The sequence below is a fragment of the Podarcis erhardii genome (genome assembly GCF_964252035.2).
Source record: "Podarcis erhardii genome assembly, chromosome: 2".
NCBI lineage: Eukaryota > Metazoa > Chordata > Lepidosauria > Squamata > Lacertidae > Podarcis > Podarcis erhardii.
Genome location: NC_138498.1, coordinates 24292902 through 24316742, shown reverse-complemented (window position 1 = coordinate 24316742; position 23841 = coordinate 24292902). Strand labels below are relative to the sequence as shown.

The window sequence follows — 23841 nt, the reverse complement described above, 5'->3', positions numbered from 1 at the left end:
TGGCACCTTTGGGGCCCGATCAGCGCGCTGAGGAGCCGGGAGGGGAGTCGAGAAATGGGCAGGGCGGCGGGCCCATTTCTGTTGAGTGCCTTTCAACGTGAGGGAATAAGGGTCCGGCGCGTGACTTTTTTCCTCTCCACGCGTGGCAAAAAAGTCTCTCAAGCGCCACGTCGACGACGCGCACACACGCAAGCGCGTTATTTTGAAAAACTGAAGCGATCCGAGGTGCGGCTGCTTGAGCGCCGAATGCAACAGGTGCTGAGCAGGGCGCTCGCTCGCAGGGCGCTGCTGAGGGGAGGCGCCGCGCGAAGCAATGAAGAGGGCCCTTTTCGGCGCGCGCCATCCTCCTCCCTCCCCCTCTCTCTCTCCACCCCTCCTCCTCCCTCCCCCCCCCCCGGAGTTGGGGGAGTCGCCCACACGCCGCCTTGTTGCCCTAGAGACGGGCTTCCCCGGCTCTCGCTCTGTCTCTCCGGCGCTCGCTGGCCCTCCCCCTTCTGGTGGCCCCTCCCCCCCGCCGCAGGGGGTCCAGGGAGCGCGCGGGCGGGCGGAGCCGTCGGGGGCTGGCCCGGGGAAAGGGATCCTCCCCCCCCCCCGCCTGCCTGCTGCGCGTGGCTCAGACGTCAGGAGGAGCCCGAGCGGGCAGGAGGCAGCGCCTATCTCCGCCGCTGCCAGAGTGTCGGCGGCTGCCGGACGGGGCAGAGGGAGAGAAGTGGGAGGGAAGGAGGCGCTTCCTGGCTGAGGCGAAGTCAAAAGTCGACGCGGCGCGGCAAGCAAGGAGCGAAGGAGCGAGCGTGGGGCGGGGGCGCGCGCCATGGCCGACGTCTTCCCCAACCCGGAGCCCGGCGCGGGTCCCGACGCGGCGCGGGGCTTCGCCCGCAAAGGGGCCCTCCGGCAGAAGAACGTGCACGAGGTCCGCGACCACAAATTCATCGCGCGCTTCTTCAAGCAGCCCACCTTCTGCAGCCACTGCACCGACTTCATCTGGTAAGGAGCGAGCGCGGCCTCAACCCCCCACCCCGCCCGAGAACCGGGCGCTGCGCTGCGGTGGCTGCAGAGGGGGAACTCCAGCGGCACTCCCTCGCCGCCTTGCCTTTCCTCCAGCCGGGAGCCTCGCAGTCTTCCACTCGCGGAGAGGCAGGCGAGGCGAGGCGGGGAGGCAGGCAGGCAGGCAGGCAGGCAGGCAGGCTGGCTGGCTCTCTCCCCGCGCCGCCTCAGCGCTGTTAGTCATCTCCTTCCCTTCAGCCGCTCGGCAGACTTCACAGGTGAAGGACTTGGGGCAGAAAGAGAGACACTCTCTCTCTCTCTCTCTCTCTCCACCGGCAGGAGGAAGCGCTTGAGGTTCGCCGTCTCTCCGGGGGCTCCGTCGGTTCGATGAGACCCCAGCGCACTCCTTCCCCGCTGACAGGAGCTCGTTTCCCCGCCCCATGCAGTCGCATGTATGGGAGGCGTCTCTCCTTCTTACTTTCCTCCTACGGAGAGGAGAGGGAGGGAGGGAGGCACCACTCCGGTGTGGGGTGGTTCATGTGGCGCTGCATTTTTCATCGGGGCACACAAATACTTCTGGGCCAGGCTGACCACCCAATGGACTTAGTTTTCCTGCACTCCAACTTGCCAGAAAGGATATTTCTACTTTAAGGCTCTTGGGAGATGTAGTGCGGCACCTTACTCCCTCCCACCCCACAAATACGTCAACCGATTTATGCACATCTGGAAAAAAACCCCAACACCAGTCCTTCTGTCCATTTCACCGCTCCGCTGACCACATCTGGGGGGGATTAGTGCCTTTAGATAGACCTTCTGTACCACACATGCATGCACACCCCATAAAAGCCCATTTGATTTCATACAGTAAAAGACTTCCACCCCCACGCAGTACCGTGCTCTCAGAACCAAAAACTTCTCCTACGACGCAACCCATTTTGCTGGGATCCTGGAACAACACTCTTGCGCTGAAGAGAGAGCCACACCAGCTGTATCTTCCAGAGGAAGCTGGTTGTATCCAGAACTCCGTTCGTTACTCCCACTGATATGAATGCAACTGATATGAATGACCAATGATATGGTCTCCTGTGCAGACCAGCACACACACACACACACTCTCTTCCATCTACAATCCTCTTCTTGCTCCTTGAGCCGGCTTCCTTCTGAAACAGTCTCACCCTGTCCCCCTCTGGACACTTAAAATCCATTTGCACTGATGCAGATGCAGACCAGGCTCTACACCAGCGGTGATAGGAAATGGTTGGCTGTCAGCTTTTGTTAGAGAGAAACTCCCATAATCTCTGGCCATTAGCCATGCTGTTTGGAGTGACCCATCTTTTCCAAGTTGTTTGGGAAGTGCAGATTTTCTCAACTCTAGCATGACAAGCTGCCAGTTTTCTCACTCTGCATCTCTCAAAGTTCCCTCTTCTTTGCAACTATTAGAGACACAGAAACCTTGTCCTCTGCATCTCATTGTTGTTTCCATACGAGATCCTGGTTTTTGTTCCTGGCACCTCCAGGTAGCACTTGGAATGTTGCCTGCTTGAGCTCGTAGAGGGCTGCTGCCAGTTAGTGTGGACAGTATTGAGCTAGATGGATCACAAGTCTAACTGTGTAAGGCTGCTCTTTTGCTATTTCATTATTTTGTGTGAGATTCTTTCCCACTGTTGCACCACAATAAATACTCTTCTATCCTTCACCTCCCACCCCAGATCAGGAAGTCAAGGGACTGGTGTTAACTGGGGAGCAACACCATCATAGATTGGATTGCACACTGTATAACTCTCCCAACATCACAGCAGAAACATCTGGAGTGATATTTGTCGTCCCCACACTGAAAGTGTTATATGCAAACAACACCAACAACATCTGCTTAAGGGATCGTTCTAAATACCATTCCGCCACAGGGGGCAACTTCCGTAAGCAGCTGCATGGTGTAGTGGTTAGAGTGTCAGACTAAGACCTGGGAGTTCAGGGTTCAAATCCCCACTTGGCCGTTAAGCTAACTGGGTGATTTTGGGTCAGTCGCTGCCTCTCAGTGGGGATTAGTTGAGGAGGGGGAGAATTGTGTACTCTGCATTGAGCTGCTTGGACAAAAAGATGGGATATACCGTATTTTTCTGTGTATAAGACTAGGTTTCCCCCCTAATTATGCACGGATATCTCTCCCCCCCTTTCTTAAATCTGAGTCCCCCAAAATAGGGGGCATTTTATACCTGGGGGTGTCTTATAGAAGGAAAAATATGGTAAATGAAACAACAACAACAACAACAACACAAAAGAGATGCAAGACACCCTCTTCCTCCATCACCCTCAACAGTCCTTTTTCTATGTCTCATCTTTGCAAAACGGCTTTTTGGAGTTTTCTCTTTCCATACACAAAGTTTCTTTGTTGCACAGACCATAGATACAAGATTTTGTATCTTACCATAGGACGTTGTAGGATGCTGCCTTGTACCGAGTTAGACCAATGGTCCATCTAGCTAAGTTTTGTTCATCCTGTCTGCTAGCAGCTCTCCAGGGCTTCAGACAGATTTCTCTCCCATTCCTACCTGGGGATTGAAAAAATCTTATACATTATTGTACTCTGTACTGCACCAGCTTTATCTAGTGAGACTTCCAACTGCATTTCACTTGAGATAAAGAGAACCCTTCTTCAAATTTCTTAAACTCACTGATGGAAATTCCCTGTAGTGATGCTGTGGGCTATCAGTTGCCTTGTGTTTTCCTAACATTAAGCTCTAGGAAAGGCTGGAATGCACAAGTAGGCTTTTAAGAAGTGCTAAAATATATTTGCAGTTGTCAGAGCTTTGAGGGGAGGTGATTCTGTAAGAAGGGGGCTACCACTGAGAAGCCCTTCATGCTAGTTGCCCAACCCAGACGAACTCTGCAGCTGAGCAGAATATTCAGGGAGAGAGAGTGGCTCCTGCAGGTATCCTGGTTGGTAGACATTGAAACCTTGAACTTAGCCCTGTAGTTTATGGGCAGCCCATGCAGCTCCTTTAGTACTGGTGTAATATGTGTGTGGTAGGATACTCCACTGAGGAACCTTGTTACACAGTTGCAGCATTCTGCAGCAGCCCTGGCTTTGGGACCAACCTCAAGCAAAGTCCCAGATGATGGAGCAGATTCACACTATCCAGTCTAGAGGAATGTTCACAGCAGCCAGGCTATCCTGATCCGGAAACAGACATTGTAGGTGGCATTCACTTATAGCTACCACTGCCACCTGAGTTTCTGTGGATAAATACAAATCAAAGACTACACCTAAACTGTGCTATTACCTGTTTCTGGAACCAAGAGCCACCCATCTCTCCACAGGACCTCCCAATGCCAGGACTGAATTACAGTGGTACCTCGGGTTATGTACTTAATTCGTTCCAGAGGTCCGTTCTTAACCTCAAACTGTTCTTAACCTGAAGCACCACTTTAGCTAATGGGGCCTCCCACTGCTGCCGCGTGATTTCTGTTCTCATCCTAAAGCAAAGTTCTTAACCCAAGGTGCTATTTATGGGTTAGTGGAGTCTGTAACCTGAAGCGTATGTAACCCGAGGTACCACTGTACAGTTTTTGGCCCCCCTCTTAGCATCTTCCTACACCCATACACTTGTTCAGGAGCTGCCATAAGATGCCAGTGAACTCATAACAGAGTGCATTCTCTTTAACTGCAGCATAAGTTGTCCTACCCATTGAATTCATTTAGTTTTTCTTTCTCCTATATATATTCCCCTTTAGCACCTGGGTTATGTCATGTACACCGTGCTTGCATGCAGCTGTTCCACTTAACCTTGATTCTGTAACCACTTCATGCATATAAGCATTTGTGTGCATGCTGCCCTTCTTCTTACACAGCCCTGCCACTTTACAAACTCTTAGGATTCTGCAGTTGCTTAGGACGAGATTGCGTGGATCTCTTGCACTGAGTTTGGTGTTTCCCTTTTTTGTGTTTCCTGTTGCTGCCTCTGGTGGGCAAGGGGATTTGAAAATACTTTTGCAGATTGCACCTCTTAGATGTGCATACTCATAAATAAGATTTATGTGCATAGCCGATACGGAGGAAACTAATAAAAACCACTCAGGAGCCACAAGGGGATAAAGCAGTGCTTTCTTTCCTCGAGACAATGCCAGGCTGTTACAATGCCAGCTAGCTGAAGTGGTGTTGTACGTCGTTTGCATGCACATATCTGGCTGTGGTTTAGACTGTGAATGGTTGTGCACCTTGGGCTCATCTTGAATGAAGAAAAACGAGTGTTCATGGTGTCTTATTGTGAATTGCTTGCATCCAAATACATCCATTTTATTCGCATGCTGCAATTTATTTGTCTGAGAGCCCTTGGTATGGACTGGATACTCAACCATTCCCAAAGTATCAGCTATGAGAGAACCTTAGGACTTCTGGGTTGCAGGTCTATCCTCACAGGCAACCCTCCCTTTTACACACATTCAACATGTGTGTGACTGTGTGTATGCGCATCATGCCGAGCCAGAAGTGAATTTAAAAATGGCCAAAATGGCCCCAGAAGAGGCGCAAAGAAGCCAGAAAAGGCGCAGGAACAGCACCTACCAATCCCATGGGCCTTCACAATTGCAGTTCCAAGAGCCCTTGCGCCAAGGATTGAGGCCTGTGGAGAGTTTGGATTTGAGGAAAGAGGTTGGGAGAGAGGGGTTGTGTTGGAGTTTTTGCAGGTGTGTGTTTTTTTCTTTGAGCCGTTCTTTGAGATGGCACCTAAATGCACAGCATCGTCATGTTCTTTGGGGGATGACAAACAAACCCAAGAGACAGCGAGTGGTGCCCATGCTGGAGGAGGAATTGGAAGTTGTGAACTGTTTAGCAGGCAGCATGAGCATGTATGCTGTGGCATGCAAGTTTGGCAGGAAAGAATCCAGCTTAAGTGCCGTGAAGATACGGGAGAAGAAAATCCAGGCATTGGAGGCAGCGAGTGCATGTACAACTACAGCTGCCAAGGTCCCCAGCCATGTGCAGGATGAGGCCCTGTTGAAGGCACATGAGGCACTGAATCTGTGGCTAGAGGCCATGAACCGCCAGCATATCCCCATTGATGGCAGCACCTTGCGCAAGAAGACTCTCATACTGTATGTGCACTTCAGGCAGCCTGAGAAGGAGTTCTGAGCCAGTTCTGGCTTGCTGACCCACTTCAAACAATGCTTCGATTTGAAGAACATTGGCACCTGTGTTGAAACTGCATCCATGGACCACGAGGCTGTCCAAAAATGTCCTGACCAACTGAAGAGACAGAAGCGCCAGCTGCCCATCATCATGTTCCTCCTCAAGACACCATCAGCTCCACCAAGTGAGTCTCACCCACAGCCAAGCACTTTGGGGGTACCGGTCCACCCTGCTTGTCATTGTTTGCAAATCATCCTTCAGCAATGAGGAAGACTGAGTTCCTCCATTGCCACCATTCTTACCCTGTCTGGTAGGGCTGCTTGTTTGTAAAAGGGTTTTTCTAGGATTCCCAGAGGTTCAGAGGGTGTTTGCAGGATGCTTAAATTATATGCAAGGTAACTCGGAACGTAACCCCCCCCCCAAAAAAATGGGGGGTTGCCTGTACTTTGGAGGAAGCCCTACTGAAGAAAGCATTCTGCTTGTCAGATGATACTTCAGATCCAGTGTTTGTTACTAAATATTTTTGTATTGCCTTGGTTAGGAAGAGCACAAGGGTAGCTTCCAGTGTCTCCCTTTAAAATACACACAAGCAAAAGCTGAGAACTTTCTGTTGCATGTGCATTAAAGGAAAATGTATGGATTGTGAATGCATGAACCCTTAATACTTTAGATATTTTGTGTTTGTTTTGTGCTGTAGTATCAGACTTTGAGTACTAAGTGTTGTCTAAGAAGTGCCAAAACAAAAGTTTTCTTGGCCTTGACATCCTATCACAGGGGAAAGCCTTTTTCTAAACCTATGCCCACTTACTTGTGGTAAGTTCTGCTTCATACAGTGGGGCTTATTTCCAAGTAAACATATATGTTTGCATTTACAGCCCTTCATGATATTTATCCCAAGGCGGTTTACAATATAATTGAAATAAAACAATAATATACAATAAATAAGTTAAATGATGTGATTACATAATTAATGCAACACACACTTAAAATATCAGTTGAAGCAGTCAAGTTAAGAAGCATTCAATTCCAGTGATTTAAAAGCATCCCAATACTATTTTGGAAGACAAACCCAATTAAAATGGATAGGATTGTCCTATGGGTCTACTGCATATCATTCCACTTCTCTGTACTTGTTGAGAAATTCATCATATGGGCATGCAAAACTTTGGAGAGAGAAATGAGGAGGTGATAAAAGTGATATAGCTGTTTACATTTTAAAAATAATGCTCAATTTACTTAATGTAATTAGAAGAGGAAAATAATTTTTTTGGGGGGGGAATGAAACAAAAAGAAGAGTAGAGTTATATAGATATAAAATTGCTGTAGGGCCCATTTAATCATGTTTATAACGATAGCGAACACAGTTTAAAACTGCATTGATAAAAGGCACTTAATCACAGGGTGCATTTGAATGGGGAAACATATCCTGTGGCTGGCAGGTGACAAGAAAAGTTGTGTTCTACTGCCTTTTCCAGCTAGGAAGGATTTTTAATATTCTTCAGAGACAGCATGCAGTAACCTTTTTCTGCTTCAGAGATAAAATATAGGCGCCTTTTTAATGAGAGTCTGGGAAACTTCAGAAAACCTGTGAATTGTAAATACAAAATTTGGGTAGCTGTTCTCTAAAGGGGCAGCACTGTTAACACCATTGTCACCCAATCAATTCTTTTTTAAAAAATGTTGCATTTCCCCCCCCATACGCTTGTAAGCAGAATCTAAGCTTTAAAAAAATGTTTAATTGTAGAGTGTTTGCAGTGAGAGAGAGAGAGAGAGAGAGAGAGAGAGAGAGCGCCTAGTGGAGGAACCACCACTTTTTGGTCCCCTGCAATGAAGGATCAGAAAAAAGTCTGTACCACTCAACTTCAATTTATTACTAATATATATAGAGAGAGAGGGAGGGAGAAATTGCAGCCTTTACCCTTTCCTGCTTTGCTTCTATGTTTTCAATACAGTAAGCCCGCAACTTACACAGGGGTTACATTCCAGGAAGAGCCCCTAAAGCCAAAACTGTGTATAGTCAAAACACATTGGGTGCAATAGAGGGTGGGATTGCCAAAGTATTTTTTTTCTGTACACCTGCCTGCTTTCCATTCCATTTTATTTATTTGCCAAGTTCGTAAAACTGAATTAGCACCAGCTAAATGTATGTAGGTTGCAAGTGTACTGCACTTATCTTTAACTGTGTTAAAAATCAATAAATCAGAGATAAAGTAATCTGTTATGTGGCATCATTTGATTACTCATTTTATTTAGAAGTTAGTTCTGTCAAGTATAGAAACTTTTAAAAACACGAAAAAGGGATGCTCTGATTACGTATTAGTAACTTTCAGTGGCATCAATTTAGTTGATAATTTAGCATTATTGCTTATATTGCATTTGACCTCAACAATCCGGCTATCTTGAGACAGTTGCAGCAGTGTTTTTTAAAGGTGGCATGTATATAAAAAAATGGTGTTTAAAATAAACACCCGTCAATATCAGGACGGTTTTCACAAACAACTTTGTTAAGCTTTGTTTGAATTCCTCTGTGTGTTTAATTTTATTCCCACAGATTTCTGCATATAAACAAAGTAAATGTGTGTGTGTTTGAAGTCTCCACTTCACTGTGGAAAAAACTTGTGTCCGTGCCATCCTACAGTGTTGCAGGCTGCTCCTAGCAAGTAGATTTGAGTAGTATAAACTAGGGTATCTGTATATAAACACCTATGAGGAAAGTATTTGTATATGAGCTCCTTAATGTAGCCCCCCCCCCCCGAAATGCATGTTAGCAAAATAAATAACAGAGGTTCATGTTTGTGTTTTGTCAACTGGTAGAAATTCCGTCTGTCTTGCATCCTTATATATAAGGCCAAGCTATCTTTTTGTGAGTGTTAGTTTTTCACTTAGATTCTCTTAAAAGAAGAAAAGGCAGGAACCACAACAAAGGGGGTAGGGGGACTATCAAGGCCATCCAGACAGTTTTGAGAAGGTGAATAACTAGAATCTTGCAGCTCTAGTATTCTCACTGAATCCAACAAATCCTGGGAGATTAGGTGTTTTGGCCCACTTACTAACAAATGTATCTCACTTGCCAGTTTATCACACACACCCCACCTGATATTCTCCTGAATCGCAAGTATATTTTGGACAGTAAAACAAGCCAAGACAATTTATTCCTTTATTAGTGTTGCTGCATACAAAGTTGTGGGCTGCATCCATCAAGAGCCATAATAGTATTAATGATATGAACCCTTACATTGTGAATATAATGCATAAATTGTATCAGTAGGTAATCTTTGCAAGTTAATTGTTCAGGAATTTTTTTTGATTGAGTGTAAAGAGGCTGAGAGCAGAACCCTGTACAGGTCTACTCATAAGTAAGTGCTATTAAACTCAGTGGGACTTACTCCATAAGCAGAAGTTAAGAAAACTTATTCCTTTGACAGGAAATAATATTGCTGTTGCATATTACGACAACAAAAAAAGGTAACTTTGTGTTTCTCTCTCTTTTTCCTTGCCTAGGGGGTTTGGCAAACAAGGATTTCAGTGTCAAGGTAAGTAAGTAATAATGGCTTCCATTTCTGCTTTAATCATGAAATCTAGGTGAAATATACCTCAAGAAGGAATTAATTATGCTAGAAAGAAAGAAAAGTATTAAATTATCTAAAAGGATGTGTATTATTTAATCATTTATTATCTCATGAACTGTGAATCATGCACAGAAGAGTTTCATTTCAGCAGAGTTTCCTAAAATTAAATGTCATGTAATCTGCATATAGAGCACTCTTTAATTTTTCATGAAAAGAATCTTTGTGGTTTATTTTTGTAGAGAACATTTTTCTTGTCGGGAGCTGCTGTCTCTGTGTGGGTGTTCTGAATAGTGGATTCGCTCTCCATTGGGCTCCCTTTAATGCTCTAATCCATCTTTTCTCTCACTTAGTAATTTACATGGGTTTCATGAATACATTTAGGTGGACCTTTGGTCTTTATTTTAATCTGTTTATTCAACTGAATGGAGTAAAATACAGTAAACATTTTTATTGTGAATGAACTTCAATTCAATGTCAATTGTTCAGTGTTAAAATCTTGGGACAGGAAGTAACTTTATTTACATGAATTGACTTATTGGCCATAATATGGCTGTATTTTTGTTCAGTGCTTATTTTCACAAAACTGTAGGATATGTACAGAACACGAAACCCTCAAAGCTGTCTTATGTGAAATTAAACTATTGGTCTCACTAGCCCAGCATAGTCTATGTTGAGACAACAGCTCTCCAGTTACTCAAAAGAGATGCAGTGCTCCCAGATATTCTTTTGATTGGCTATGTCCAGGATTAAACTGGGAATGTCTGCATGGAAAAACCTACAACTGAAATTTGCCCTTTCCTCATATTCTTAGGTCCATAGCCTGATTTTCTAAGGTCTGTAGGTTGATCACCATTTCAGGTTATCAATATATTTCTCAGTTCAGCAACCTCCCTCGTCATAACTCATCAGCGTTCTTGTTTGCTAATTGTATATGTTACGTTTTCCTACCATGGAGACAGGTTTGATTAAGTGAGAATAGCATTTGGTCTGATGATTTCATAGATTTTAGGGCAGCTGACAGTGGCAGCTGGTGAATTTTGGAGTTGATGTGACACTTGCAGGTTAACCCCCCCCAAAAAACCTGTTGTCTTTTGATCTGCTTATACACCGTATAGCAGGGGTCAGCAAACTTTTTCAGCAGGGGGCTGGTCCACTGTCCCTCAGACCTTGGGGGGGGGGTGACTATATTTTGAAAAAATATATATGAATGAATTCCTATGCCCCACAAATAACCCAGAGATACATTTTAAATAAAAGGACACATTCTACCCATGTAAAAACATGCTGATTCCTGAACCATCCGCAGGCCGGATTTAGAAGGCGATTGGGCTGGATCTGGCCCCCGGGCCTTAGTTTGCCTACCCATGCTGTATAGGTATGTTTTGCTAGCATGGCTGGGAGATACACATGAGTTAAGTGTGTTGTGGTGACTAAGATTTTTGTACAGTGAGCCAGAAATTTTTATTTGAGGAAGATGCTAAAGGGGGAATTAGCACATTGGCTACAAAAGGCAAAAAGCGCACGTCTCCCTATGTTAAAGTTTCAAAAGCAGGCATGGTGTGGTGGCTGAGAGTATGCGCTAGGACAACTCTAGTCCACATTGTACTTCATCCATGTATCCACTGGGTGACCTAACCCAGCAAATTCACCTCCCCTGTACCTGTTTCCAGGAGAGGGACGAAGAATACTTTAGAGATAATATATATGAAGTACTTGGAATTCCTTGAACAACTGTATCAGTGCTGTGTAGTATTTTCTATATACAGTGGTACCTCAGGTTACATACACTTCAGGTTACATACGCTTCAGGTTACAGACTCTGCTAACCCAGAAATATTACCTCGGGTTAAGAACTTTGCTTCAGGATGAGAACAGAAATCGTGTTCCGGCGGCGCGGCGGCAGAGGGAGGCCCCATTAGGTAAAGTGGTGCTTCAGGTTAAGAACAGTTTCAGGTTAAGAACGGACCTCCAGAATGAATTAAGTTCTTAACCCGAGGTACTACTGTACTAGCCCAAAATTTGCAAAGATTAAGCTTCTACCCCTCACAATGCCCTGTAATGAGAGCATACTGAAAGCCACATCTTCTCATCTGGTGTTCTTTAGTTTTTCCAGGGATACTAAAATGTGAATACATGCAGAGGCGTAGGAAGGTCAGGTGGTACCCAGTGTGGAAAATTTCTTGTCACCCCCCCCCCATTGAATTATTTATTTTTCGCCTGCAAAAATGGTTTTACCTTATTTCATATTTTCTTACAAAGGAATGTGGATTCTGGGCCCCTGATAACAAGTAGGTGACTGTGGACAGATACTTAAATCTACAGGATAGATTGTGTTTTGGCTCCACTGAATTGAAATTTCAGCCTTCACGACATATGAAAACGGCCAAATAAACAGTTATGTTCATAGAGGAGGGTCAAGATATTAACTGATATGCATGAAATTTCAGATATAGCTATATAATCCCTAGTGTAGTAAGATAAGACCTTTGGAGCAGGCATTTTTTTAAAAAAAGTTTTTTTTATGAACCACCCTAGTAGGGCAGTAATTGTTCATTGATAATGTGTCACCCCCCTCCATGATGGCACCCAGGGCGGACCGCCCCCCCGCCCCCTCTTCCTACACCCCTGAATACATGGCCTCCAACCTCCCGTCAAAGCATGGCGACCACAAGACCAGAGTCTGTGTGCTTGAAGCTGCCTTCCCTTTAACAGACACACCTATAGGAAACTCAAGGGATGCAAGAATCTAGAGTGAAAAGCAAGCAGGAGCTATGGTTTTAAAAATTACATAGTTTCCTCCTGTCTTGATACTGGTTTCGCTGAAGGGGATTTATGCTGCTATATGGACTCTTCTCAAAATGAGCTATGGTGGCCTTCCAGAACTTGGTGCCCTCCAGGTATTTCAGGCTGCAACTCCTTGTCACCCCTGACCATTGGCCATGCTGGCTGGAGCCCAACAATACCTGGAGATTAATGGGTTACAGAAGGCCAGCCTTTATATGGCTTTATGGTTGAGTTGTGGTGTTCTGCCCTGCCCAGAAATGACCAAGAATTCCACCTTTGTACAGTAGTACCTTGGGTTAAGTACTTAATTCGTTCTGGAGATCCGTTCTTAACCTGAAACTGTTCTTAACCTGAAGCACCACTTAAGCTAATGGGGCTTTCTGCTGCCGCCGTGCCGCCGGAGCCCGATTTCTGTTCTTATCCTGAAGCAAAGTTCTTAACCTGAAGCACTATTTCTGGGTTAGTGGAGTGTGTAACCTGAAGCGTATGTAACCCGAGGTACTACTGTATTGGTCTTAAAAACAACAACACACCCATCTATTTTTCTTGAACATCCTCAATTAAAATTTTGAATTTGAGTCTGTAATGGAGGAAAACTCTTGCGTTAATTACAGGGTTGGCTTGTGCTGACAATCTGCTGAGTTGTGGTTGTATCATAAAACTGAAATATAAAACTGCTAGCCATTAAGTTCATTCTCATAGCTGTCAACTTTTCCCTTTTCTTGCGAGGAATCCTATTCGGAATAAGGGAATTTCCCTTAAAAAAAGGAAAACGTTGACAGCTATGTTCATTCTTCAGGTGTTTAATTTCAGAAAGATAGGTTGCTTTTGTATGTGTTGACTTTGCTGTTAACATTGACATATTTAGGAGTGTGCAAATGACCATTTATGGATGCAGTAGTTTACAATGCACGTGCCTCGATTTCTGTCATTGTCCATGATTGATAGTAGCGTGGAATATTCATGAAGACTTGATGACAGCCGCTGGTCAATGAAGTAGCTATTTTAGGCAGCTAGAATATTCAGTTATAAGCTGTCTAGGTGTGGGTCACCTGTATTTGTTGTACAAGTGACTGGATAGAATTTTGAACTGAGGGGATATGGATGGCTGTGTCTTCGTGTTACTAACTAAATAGTATAATAGTGTTATGAGTTTGTGGGTACTAGTAAAGGTAAAGGGACCCCTGACCATTAGGTCCAGTCCTGACTGACTCTGGGGTTGCGGCACTCATCTCGCTTTATTGGCCGAGGGAGCCGGCGTACAGCTTCCAGGTCATGTGGCCAGCATGACTAAGCCGCTTCTGGCGAACCAGAATAAGGCTGGACATTGTATACTGCAGCTGCTTTTGTTTAAATTTATGAAAAGTCATCAAGGGCAGTCCCGTGCAAAATGAGCTACAGTAGTCAAGTCTAATGCTTACCAAACAATGGATAATAGTTGCAAACTCTCATTACTTTAGCTGCCAGAGAGTGAGGTGGAGATAGCAAAATATCCCATAGGATCCCACTGTCTACTGTGTCTCTAGGAACAAGCCAGCCTCTATAAGTAAGTCTAGGGATGGCCTTGAGTAACAAATGACAATCAAATGGCCATCTGTCATGCCTTAGTTGAGATTCATGCACTGCAGGGGTTGACCCTCAGGGTCCCTTCCAACTCTACAATTCTTTGAGTCTATGATTCTATGAAGCGTCATCAATGATTAGACAAATCAAGATGTATAACTAGCATCTCTCCTGTCTTGTCTATTAGCCCTCATCCATCCAACTACAGCTGTCCACTGCTGGTTAAAAGGACAGAGATGGCTGCTTCTGGACCATGTCAGACAACATCTTAGGTGTCACAGTTGTTAAAAACAGACCTGGTCTCATCAATTTGTTGATGATAGGTAAAGGTAAAGGGACCCCTGACCATCAGGTCCAGTCGTGGCCGACTCTGGGGTTGTGGCGCTCATCTCGCTTTACTGACCAAGGGAGCCGGCGTACAGCTTCCGGGTCATGTGGCCAGCATGACTAAGCCGCTTCTGGCGAACCAGAGCAGCACATGGAAATGCTGTTTACCTTCCCGCCTGAGCGGTATCTATTTATCTACTTGCACTTTGATGGGCTTTCGAACTGCTAGGTTGGCAGGAGCAGGGCCCGAGCAACAGGAGCTCACCCTGTTTCGGGGATTCGAACCGCCGACCTTCTGATCAGCAAGCCCTAGGTCCAGTGGTTTAACCCACAGCGCCACCCGCGTTGTGGGTACTAGACTCCCCTAAATTCTTGGATCCAGTAAATGTTAAAATATAAGCCAGGCCAGTTTCCTGACCAGGAAATTGGCCTGGGGTGTAGGCTGTTAGGAGAACAAATGGAAGGTGATGAGTCATTAAGAAAGTCATTAAGAAAGCAAAGGCTCTGTGCCAGACTGCAAGTGGGTGGGGCCCCTCCTCCAGATCTGAGTTAGTTAGAACGCAAAGGCAGAGTTTGAGGTCGAGTGTTTCAGGCTGACTGGGATGGAGGGGAAAGGTTTCAGTCTGGTAAAAGTGGCTGGGGAGAAGGCCAGAGTACAAGGGTTGATTTCTGTTTGAATCCATGGCTGCAGCTATGGGAGCAGCAAGACCCACTTGGAGTGTTAATGTTGTGAGCCCCTCCATCATAGGCTCAGGTTGTATATCTGTGTAAATAAACCATATATCATAAAGATACCACACTTTCCACTGTGTCTCATTTCCAAAAGGAAACACAGACCCTTGGCGAGTTTCTGGGACCCCTGGAATCTCACACTGCTCAGACATAGGAGTGGCATGTTACAATATTTTAATAGGTTTTTGTTTATCAGAATATTGTACTTGGCTTATATTCAGAACAATAAAAGATTTTTTTTTAATAAGAAATTTTGTTAAATTTCAGTGAGTGGAATTCTGCTGATAGGATGCTGCTAGCTGAAGGGGGAAGTGTTTTTTTTTGCCCTGCAGCCCCCTCATTCTCCCTGACAAGTTGTGTTGGGAGACCCTCTAGAATAGTGGCCGTGGAGGAAGGCTGCAAGGGAAGGGGGAACTGGCAAGAATTGTCTGCCTTCTTCTGCCAGAGGGAGCTTCTACTGGACCAGAGGCCCACCGGTGAAGGTCCAAGTCGTTGAGCTCAATCCAGAAGGTGAATTGATAAAGAGGAAGATACTGCTATGATGCTTAATTAGTCTGTAAAAGAAAAACAAAAAGAGATGTAGCTTGGTGGTGGTGAGTGAGTGAAAAAGAACGCTTCAAACACAGTAGGTGGAAGATAACTAATGAACATCTTATTCAAACTCTTAAAAAAGGAGAGAGGAAAAGGTGGCTGTACAGCTACTTCAATACTATCCTAAATCCAAGCACCTTCCAACAGTGATTCCCCCCCCTTGGGTGTCTTAACTGTCCAGTTCTAAAAATGCTTCCTGGTTAAATATACTTTGGATTGCAGCTCTGGTAAGGTCACTGTGAGGTGATACATTCGAAATAGTGTTAGTAGCAGATAAGAACCGACTTGCAAAGTCATGCATAATAAAACTTGAGACAGTTCAAAGCTTTGGGTGGTGTTCAGCTAAGTTTTACTCTGAGGAGACCGCTTAAAATTAATATGGGCCTAACTTGGTCATGGTCATTAATTTCAATGGATCTATTCTGATTAATACGTAGTTGAATGCCACACGTTTTATTGGAGTGCACATTCTCTCCAGCCAGTAGGTAAAGCTGCCATATTCAGTTTCCATTGATATTTCCCCCCAACCTGGTACACTACCTAAGATTGATCTCTGCTTTATGCATATATGCATATATGCATATATATATATATATATATATATATATATATATATATATATATATATATTTGTTTCCTACCACCAATAACTTCTGTAGTTTGTATAAGAGTGGAGACAGAGCTAGTGAACTACTGTACTGGGTTTTATATTTTTAAAAAGGGGAATCAGGCACTTCTTCATCCCAGTGCCCCTAGGTGTAACTCGAAACCTAATCTATTATGCCTGATCCCTCTTTCCACTCCCTATCTTAAGAGAGATACTAGTACATTTTATGGCTTCAACACTCTGCCCCCTACCCCTCCCACTTCCTGTTTTGCATAACAAACAGGCCTGATGAAGATTTCTGGAGAACTCAGAGACACTTGCTCCCTGTTTTGTGACAGTTTGGTTTTTCTAACGAAAGTATTGTCATACTATGTATTCTAGAAGGCATTTTTTGGGTACATTATCTCTGTAATCCTTGCGGTAATCTGGTAAAAGAGGTCAGCGTTGTTATCATCGTATTGCGGAGGGGGAGGGGGATGGAGGAACTGGGACAGAAAGAGAAATTGAGGGAACCATGCTTAAAGCCATCTGCAGTTCATGGCTGTTTGAACAGGGAACTTTGCAGCTCACACTTGCCCACTAAAACTACATGAGCCGTACACGACATGCTGCCAACAATCAGTACAGGTTGGACTGAACAAATTAATTGTTTTGCTCCTTTCCTTCCCCCGTTCCCATTCCAACGAACTTGGCTTTCTTCAATGGTTTACTTGTCTGCTGTTTTTCTATGGTAGGCTCCCCTCTGCAAAGCACTTTGTAACGATAGACTTCAATTTCAAGATAATTCACTAAGAATTCACAAGAGAGCCCAGCAAATTTAAATAGCCATAAAAACAACATTTCCAATAAGCCCCAAACATCTCATATTAATAGTCACTGTTACACTAAGATTAAACAATCGGCTAATAATTCATACTGAATCCTAACAATAAAAAAATAAGGGGACGGAATCTGTACACCCGCCAAAATAGTAGGCATGCTATGCAAAACTTAATATTGTGTCCATCAGGAACTTCTAAACAAGTCTACTGCTGTCCTAGGCAGGGTGGATTGGACCAGGGAGAAAAACTGGTCAGTGAGCTTTCCTGTTGCTGCTTTTCCTCACACTGGCAGCCCCGTTTTACTACCCCTCCAGAGCTGTAGACCCTTGTTGGGCCAAAGATGGCATTCAGGAGCTGCCAGCAAATCACTTCTACTTTGGACATAGCTATGATTATTTCTGGCTGGCCGGTCATGTTAGACATGGCACCCCACAGAGTACGATCATCAGGGTACTTTTTATTTTAGCTGTGTCTGTTAACAGCATAATTTCCTTTAGGCAGATTTCAATTGTCAACCCATAACACTTCTCTAGGTTCGCGGATTATAGGCATTACAACATTCTTTAGGTTTGTCTTCCAACAAGTGCAGTTTCTTGTGGAATAATGTTAGAGCAAGCCATAAATTGTTAAGCAAGCTTCTAACAGACTTCTTTGATTAGGCAAGCGGCGGCGGGGGGTGGGCAGGGGAGGGAAGCTACATTTTGTCTGCCTTGAAAAGTAACAATCTTCTTAAAAATAATTAACCTTGCTTAGGTGAATGTTTCGATACCTGAGGGACTGAGGTTGAGCCCTGAGGCTGCGTGCTCCGAGCCTTTGTAGATGGCCAGAAATATCCTCCTTCCCCTTCTCTGCACACTTTCTGTTGCATTATTATAGGCATAGGCAAACTCAGCCCTCCGGATGTTTTTGGGACTACAACTCCCATGATCCCTAGCTAACAGGACCAGTGGTCAGGGATGATGGGAATTGTAGTCCCAAAACATCTGGAGGGCCGAGTTTGCCTATGCCTGCATTATTACTAGCCAATCTGCCAATTAATTAAGGAGTTTCTACAATATGAATATCCTTGAACCGCTACAGCTAAAACTGCACAGACTCTAGGAGCACCTCACATTCATACTGCTCTTTAAAAAAAGAAACTGTGAACAGGATATTATAATTCGGTTATAAGGTCATACTTTCAAGATCTAAAATGCTCTTAACTTGCAATAACTTAGGTACTTGAGAGTGACCTATAAACGCATGTCAAGTTTGCGTCTGGCAGTTTGTGTCTTCTTTTTCTTTTTCTTTCTGTGGTTTATTTGTCACTTTTGGGCATTTGAAACTGTCGGCCTCATTTGGTCATAAGTCTCCATTTGTGACATTTGCTTCTACCATGCAGTAAATGCTCAGTTTAAGAGCAGGGTGTATTTAAGAGTCCTTTGAAATTCTCACTTTCTTTATGCAAGTGTTAGGAACTGTTATATTACAGTTTCCTTGCTGGATAGGGTATATTTTCATCGGCTGGTATCCAAAGGCTGTGGATTTTGTGCAAGCCTAGGAAGGCATTTCTGAGGATAGGTGAACCCCTCTGAAATGGTATGTACTGAGATGCAGCAGGATGAAACTGGGGGATAACTTAGCCCCCATTCTCATGTGTAATGAAGTTCTTGTTGCTCATGCATGGGATCTGGGCTATTGTGCTGTGGACACAAATGCTTGTGGCAGGTATTTCCCTGTTTAATGTAACTGTATTGGTGGTCTTTCAGCTGTTGTAAACTAGTATCATTTATGTATACCCAGACTATTTGTTATTAGGGGCAACTTTTTTTTTCTTTGGAAAGCTGAAGTTTCTCATTTGTTACGGAAAAAGAAAGAAAGACTCCAACCCTGTTTTTTTGCACTGAAAGCATAAGTTTAAAATTAACACGCATTCTGGCAGTTTATTTTGCAGAGCAAGCAGGAGAACACACTGACTATGAAATTAATGGCATTTATTCTAATACAAATTATGTGAAGGCATGACAAGGAAATTACTGGAAATTAGACAAATCTGTCTGTCTATATATATATTCTCAAATATGAATGCTCCCTGTGTTAAGGAAATTAAGGGAAGATAAGCACCGTGCTTTGCTCCTTTTCATTAACTGTACAAACTATTTCTGTATGAAGCATTGGCCCTTCTTTCTCCTGGCTCTTCCTTTTGAAGAAATTATTTTCTTGAGGAGCAGCTTATAATTACTTCAGGGAAGGAGAGTGGAGCTCGTTGGAGAATTGAGAGGCCAGGAGGCATTCATAGCACGCGCTTCTCTGCTTGTAACCTAAATAGTGGTGTTAATGGAATAACTGTTAGGAGCCTTGGTTCCATTAGAGCAAGCATTTTTCACCCACATTAATTATTACATAAACAGTGCTTTATGGTGTGTTCAAACTTTCCTCAACATTTCAGTGCTTAGAATTGGTGATAACCAAGTAGGGTCTCCAACTACATTACTTAAAGTTTGTTTAAATGTGGTTTTGGTTCTTCATCTTCCATTTGCCAGCTTTCTGGGGGAAGAGTTGTATGGTGGGAGCAGCCCTGTTGTCTTGCTGTGTACACACTATAAGTCTGCGTGCATGGTTGTGCACACATGCTTTGGGGGAGGCCTTGATCTTTGCTTCAATGCCATGGCCAAAAAAGCCAGAATTTGAGTAGACACCAGTCTCAAAGCGAAGTAGTCATTTTTGTCCTAGACTGGAAGATCTGCATGCACTCAAAACATTCATCAATGACTCTTCATCAAATGTTGAGAAGCTAGATGTGCACAACACTAGCACACGTCTGTGGCAGTGACTGGGAACAGCAGTAAGCAGAATGTGAAAACTACGCATCCCTTGAAGCTTTTTTTTTTTTTTTTTTTTAAAATCAATCTGTTTTGTTTTGTTTTGTTTTAAAAAGTCATTTAAATTATTTTAAGGTGACTTTTATGGGCAACTGCCTGCCTAAACAAGGAAAACAAAAGACGAAAAACAGTACAGAATGCAAAACATGAGCATACTGCACAGCAACATTTAAGGTACAAGACACAGAATACACAAACAGAGAGAATGTAATTGAGCAAGACCATCTCCTAGCTAACAAGCTTCATAGCTGGAAGTCCCATTGAAAAATAAGTATTCAGAGCCTTTCAAAAAGTCTGCAGCATAAAGATTTGTCATGGGCTCAGTGGGAGGGACTTCTGTAGCTGTGGGTTCAATACAGAGAAGGAGCTCTCCATGACTGGCACCCATCCTGAAAGTTGAGTGTCTCTCTGTCTAGTCCTGTTGCAGTTCTAGTAGCAAGCACTATATATTTTTGTTTTACTATATTTGGAACGTGAGATCTTTTGAGAACGTTATAGAGACCATTTCAAATTGCTCCATGTAGCATTTCAGTCAGGTGCAACCAGAGGCCGAACTTCATGCTCCAGCACCGGGTGTGTGTGTGTGTGTGTGTGTGTGTGTGTGTGTGTGGAGAGCAGGCGGGGCGGTGCTGGTGCACATCCTGGGGGCGTGGTGTGGCACCTGCGGGGGCGTGGTGCCAAGTGCGGGCGGGTGGGGCAGCTGCGATGGCACCCCACCGGGATTGCACTGCGGTGCTCTCCCCCCGCATTCCTCTTCCTCCACCACTGTGTGCAGCAGCTCCTCAGTGGACCAAGAAGACCGTTTCTACTGTGCCACAAACATTTTATTTTTATTTTACTTAGTTGAATTTGTGTAGAGAAGGTCGCTGAATTTGTCTTCACACAATTTGATTGCCATGCAGAAAGTTTCTGCAGAGAACAGTTTTGAAGTGGCCTTCATGTGGCAACTTTGATTTAGGAACTAGAGCTAACAGAAGCAGTTTGTAGCTCAGAGGACAGCATATCCAACAAGACCTAGCCAGGGACTGGTTTTCTGAGCTTTTCCTATTTCAGATTAGTCAGCAAGGCTACAGTCTACCAAAGGGTAACTCCATTTAAAGAGATTTGGGATCTCTTTGTTTCTTTGTGTCCAATGAAGGAACACAATTGTTAAGAATATTTTGGTGCCTTTTTTGTCAGATAACAGTGCATATTATGCACTTTAATAGTTTAGGGAATTCTTGCCTAACTCACTTAATGGGTACACAAAAGATATTGCTGCAGCCATAACTTAATGTTCCCTTCTCTGCTTCAGGCTTAATGAGAAATGATGTTACTTATTAATTTTGAATGTTTTATTCCTTGATTGTATCTGCCTTTCCTTTGCCCTCCTCAGCCAAGCAGGAATTGCATTGCCAATAAAAGGCCTAAATCCGCTCGCTTCCTTAAGGTTCGCTTGAGAATGATGGGCACATTGCTCAGTTATGAAAAACACTTTATCATAAATACATCTTTGTGTCAAGCAGAACGAAAATCATTTGCTATTAACAATACTTCGTTCTGTGGATTGCTGTGCAAACTGATCTGTGTGCAGGGCTTTTATTCCACCACCTCTGCTTAAATTCATTTCAACCTCTCACTTTCACCAAATGGTATAAGTTTCTCAACTTATGTTTTCTAATGTGTTTCTAATGTAGCTCGCCACCCTGATTTCTTTTCATAAAGGGCAATGTATAAACTGAATAATAATAACAATAATAACTTGGAAGTGGTGTATAGAACCACTTAGGGCTATATAACTTGATATTTTAATTTCCCACAATGCTCTTCCATGATGTTACATCCAGTATATTTTTGTGGGACTTTAACAAGATTGCTAGACCTAACTTGGAGCACTGACCTGGATTTCCCCCCCCCCCTTTTTTTTATAATAGACACCTCATTCATGGTCACTCTTCTTATTTAACATTAGTAACTCCCATTTTAAATGTCCGGTTTTAAAATAAAGGGGCATATGTAGAAATAGAACAAATTAGGTAGCCTCATCTTGAAGAAATTCAGCAAGGCACCAAAGTCAGTCTAATGTGTTTCTAATACACAGCTTTTCACAGGAAGTTCCAAATGCTGCCAACTGCATAACCCATAAATATTAGCCTCTCCCTTTTTCCTTCTATTTAATTAGGGAAGCTGGACTATGTAGAGGGAAGTTTCAAACCCTAGTTCTGTTTGGGAAAACTTGCTGGATTATGTCAGCCAGGAAGTTGGATTTATTTATGTTTGTTTTTCTAACATTCAAAGGGCGGTGGATACCCCTACAAGTATTCTGAAAAGAAAACCTGGAATCACAATAAGGCAGAGCTTCCTACCTACATTAAAGCTGTCAGAGAGCTAGGGAGAACTTGATAATAATCAGTGGTATTATTTTGGTACAAGTTGTTGAGAGGTTTAGCACTACCAGCAAGAGAGGTGCTATATCCTAATCTTCAGGTGCAGCTCACCCATCAGAATGAAGTTCACTTAGATGTGTTTACCATAGACACATGGTAATAGTCACTATTTTCAGAAGCTGCAGAAACAGGAGCCCCTTTTGTACGTATAGAAGTTAAGGCAATTACTATGGGTGTTGATTCAGAAACCAAAATTAAACGACACTGTGCTATTTGTACTAGCATGTGGGTGAATTTAAGACAAGGAAATAGCTGCATTTAGAAAGCAAACACCATATTGAGACACCTCGGTAAAATGCCACATCCCCCCCCCCTCCGAAGTATTTGGTGAAGAATATGATTTACCTAACGTTTTAAGCAGGGCAAAGCTTTCATATTTAACAGGGCTTTGAACAATCTCTCCCCCCTCCCCCCAAGTTCTAAATCATCTGTGCATGTTACAGGCAACTTTGTAAAATATTTTGGATCATCTTCATAAGTAACAGGTTGCAGCCCATGCTTCAAACCTCTGCATTAGCTATGTTGTAAGTTATCCAAGATGTTGTTAATAATAATAATAATAATAATTTATTTTTTATACCCTGGTTTCCACAGCCACTCTGGGCAGCTTCCAACCGAATATTAAAAACAATACAGCATCAGACATTAAAAACTTCCCTAAACAGAGCCGCCTTCAGTTGTCTTTTAAAAGTAAAATAGTTGTTTATTGCCTTGACACCTGCTGGGAGGGCATTTAACAAAGTTGCCTTTTACATATCCTTTGCAACTTTATGGGTGACTCAATAAACACTCTGGGTTGTGTGCAGCTAAATCATTCTGTGCATGGAATGACTTCTGCGGACTCAGTGGAACTGCCCCCAATCATAGCTGTCAACCTTCCCTTTTTTTGCGGGAAATTGCCTTATTCCAGCATCGTTTCCCGCTGCTTCCCACTGCTATCCCGGATTGTTAGATATCCCGTAGACTGTCCCTGGGATAGGTGAGGCTGCTGATCCCTTATTTTCAAATCTGAAAATTGACAGCTATGCCCCCAGTCTTCTGAAGCAGATTTTAGGGTTGTGCAGGGATAGAAGAGAGAGTGCAGTTTTCATTCCTGTTGTGAAAACTGTACTGCATTCACAGTTATTTAGTTGGAGACAATCTTGTAACTTCGTGATTCTGGTAGCCACTTACAACCTTCTTGAAGGTATTTGAAGATTAATAACCATGCTACTTTAAAAATGTATTAGAGGGCTGAGTTTGGTGCTCTTAGTCTGCAGAGTAGTTGATTCATTTGCCAAACTGGAAAACTCTCAGTCAATTAATTTCTGAATATATGCATCCAGGTGCATTTTTTTCTGTTGAAAAGGCCTTCAAAATTAGTCAACATTATTTCAGAAGCTGGTACAGAAAACTCATAGTTCTGGCTAAGCTCTTGTGTGTTCGAAGAAGCTGTTTACAGTTTTCTAGCT

The 23841-nt window shown here is 43.6% G+C and overlaps 1 protein-coding gene across 3 annotated transcripts in view; it reads left to right on the top strand.

Moving 5' to 3' along the window:
* The first annotated feature begins 607 nt into the window (after positions 1-607).
* The window catches only part of PRKCA (protein kinase C alpha), a 204225-nt gene continuing 180991 nt past the window's right edge, over positions 608-23841 (top strand). For all 3 annotated transcript variants that reach the window (XM_081849659.1, XM_081849658.1, XM_081849660.1), the window contains exons 1-2: positions 608-984; positions 9611-9642. In XM_081849659.1, coding sequence (XP_081705785.1) covers positions 812-984; positions 9611-9642 — 205 coding nt within the window. In that variant the 5' untranslated portion in view covers positions 608-811. The remainder of the gene's footprint in view (positions 985-9610; positions 9643-23841) is intronic.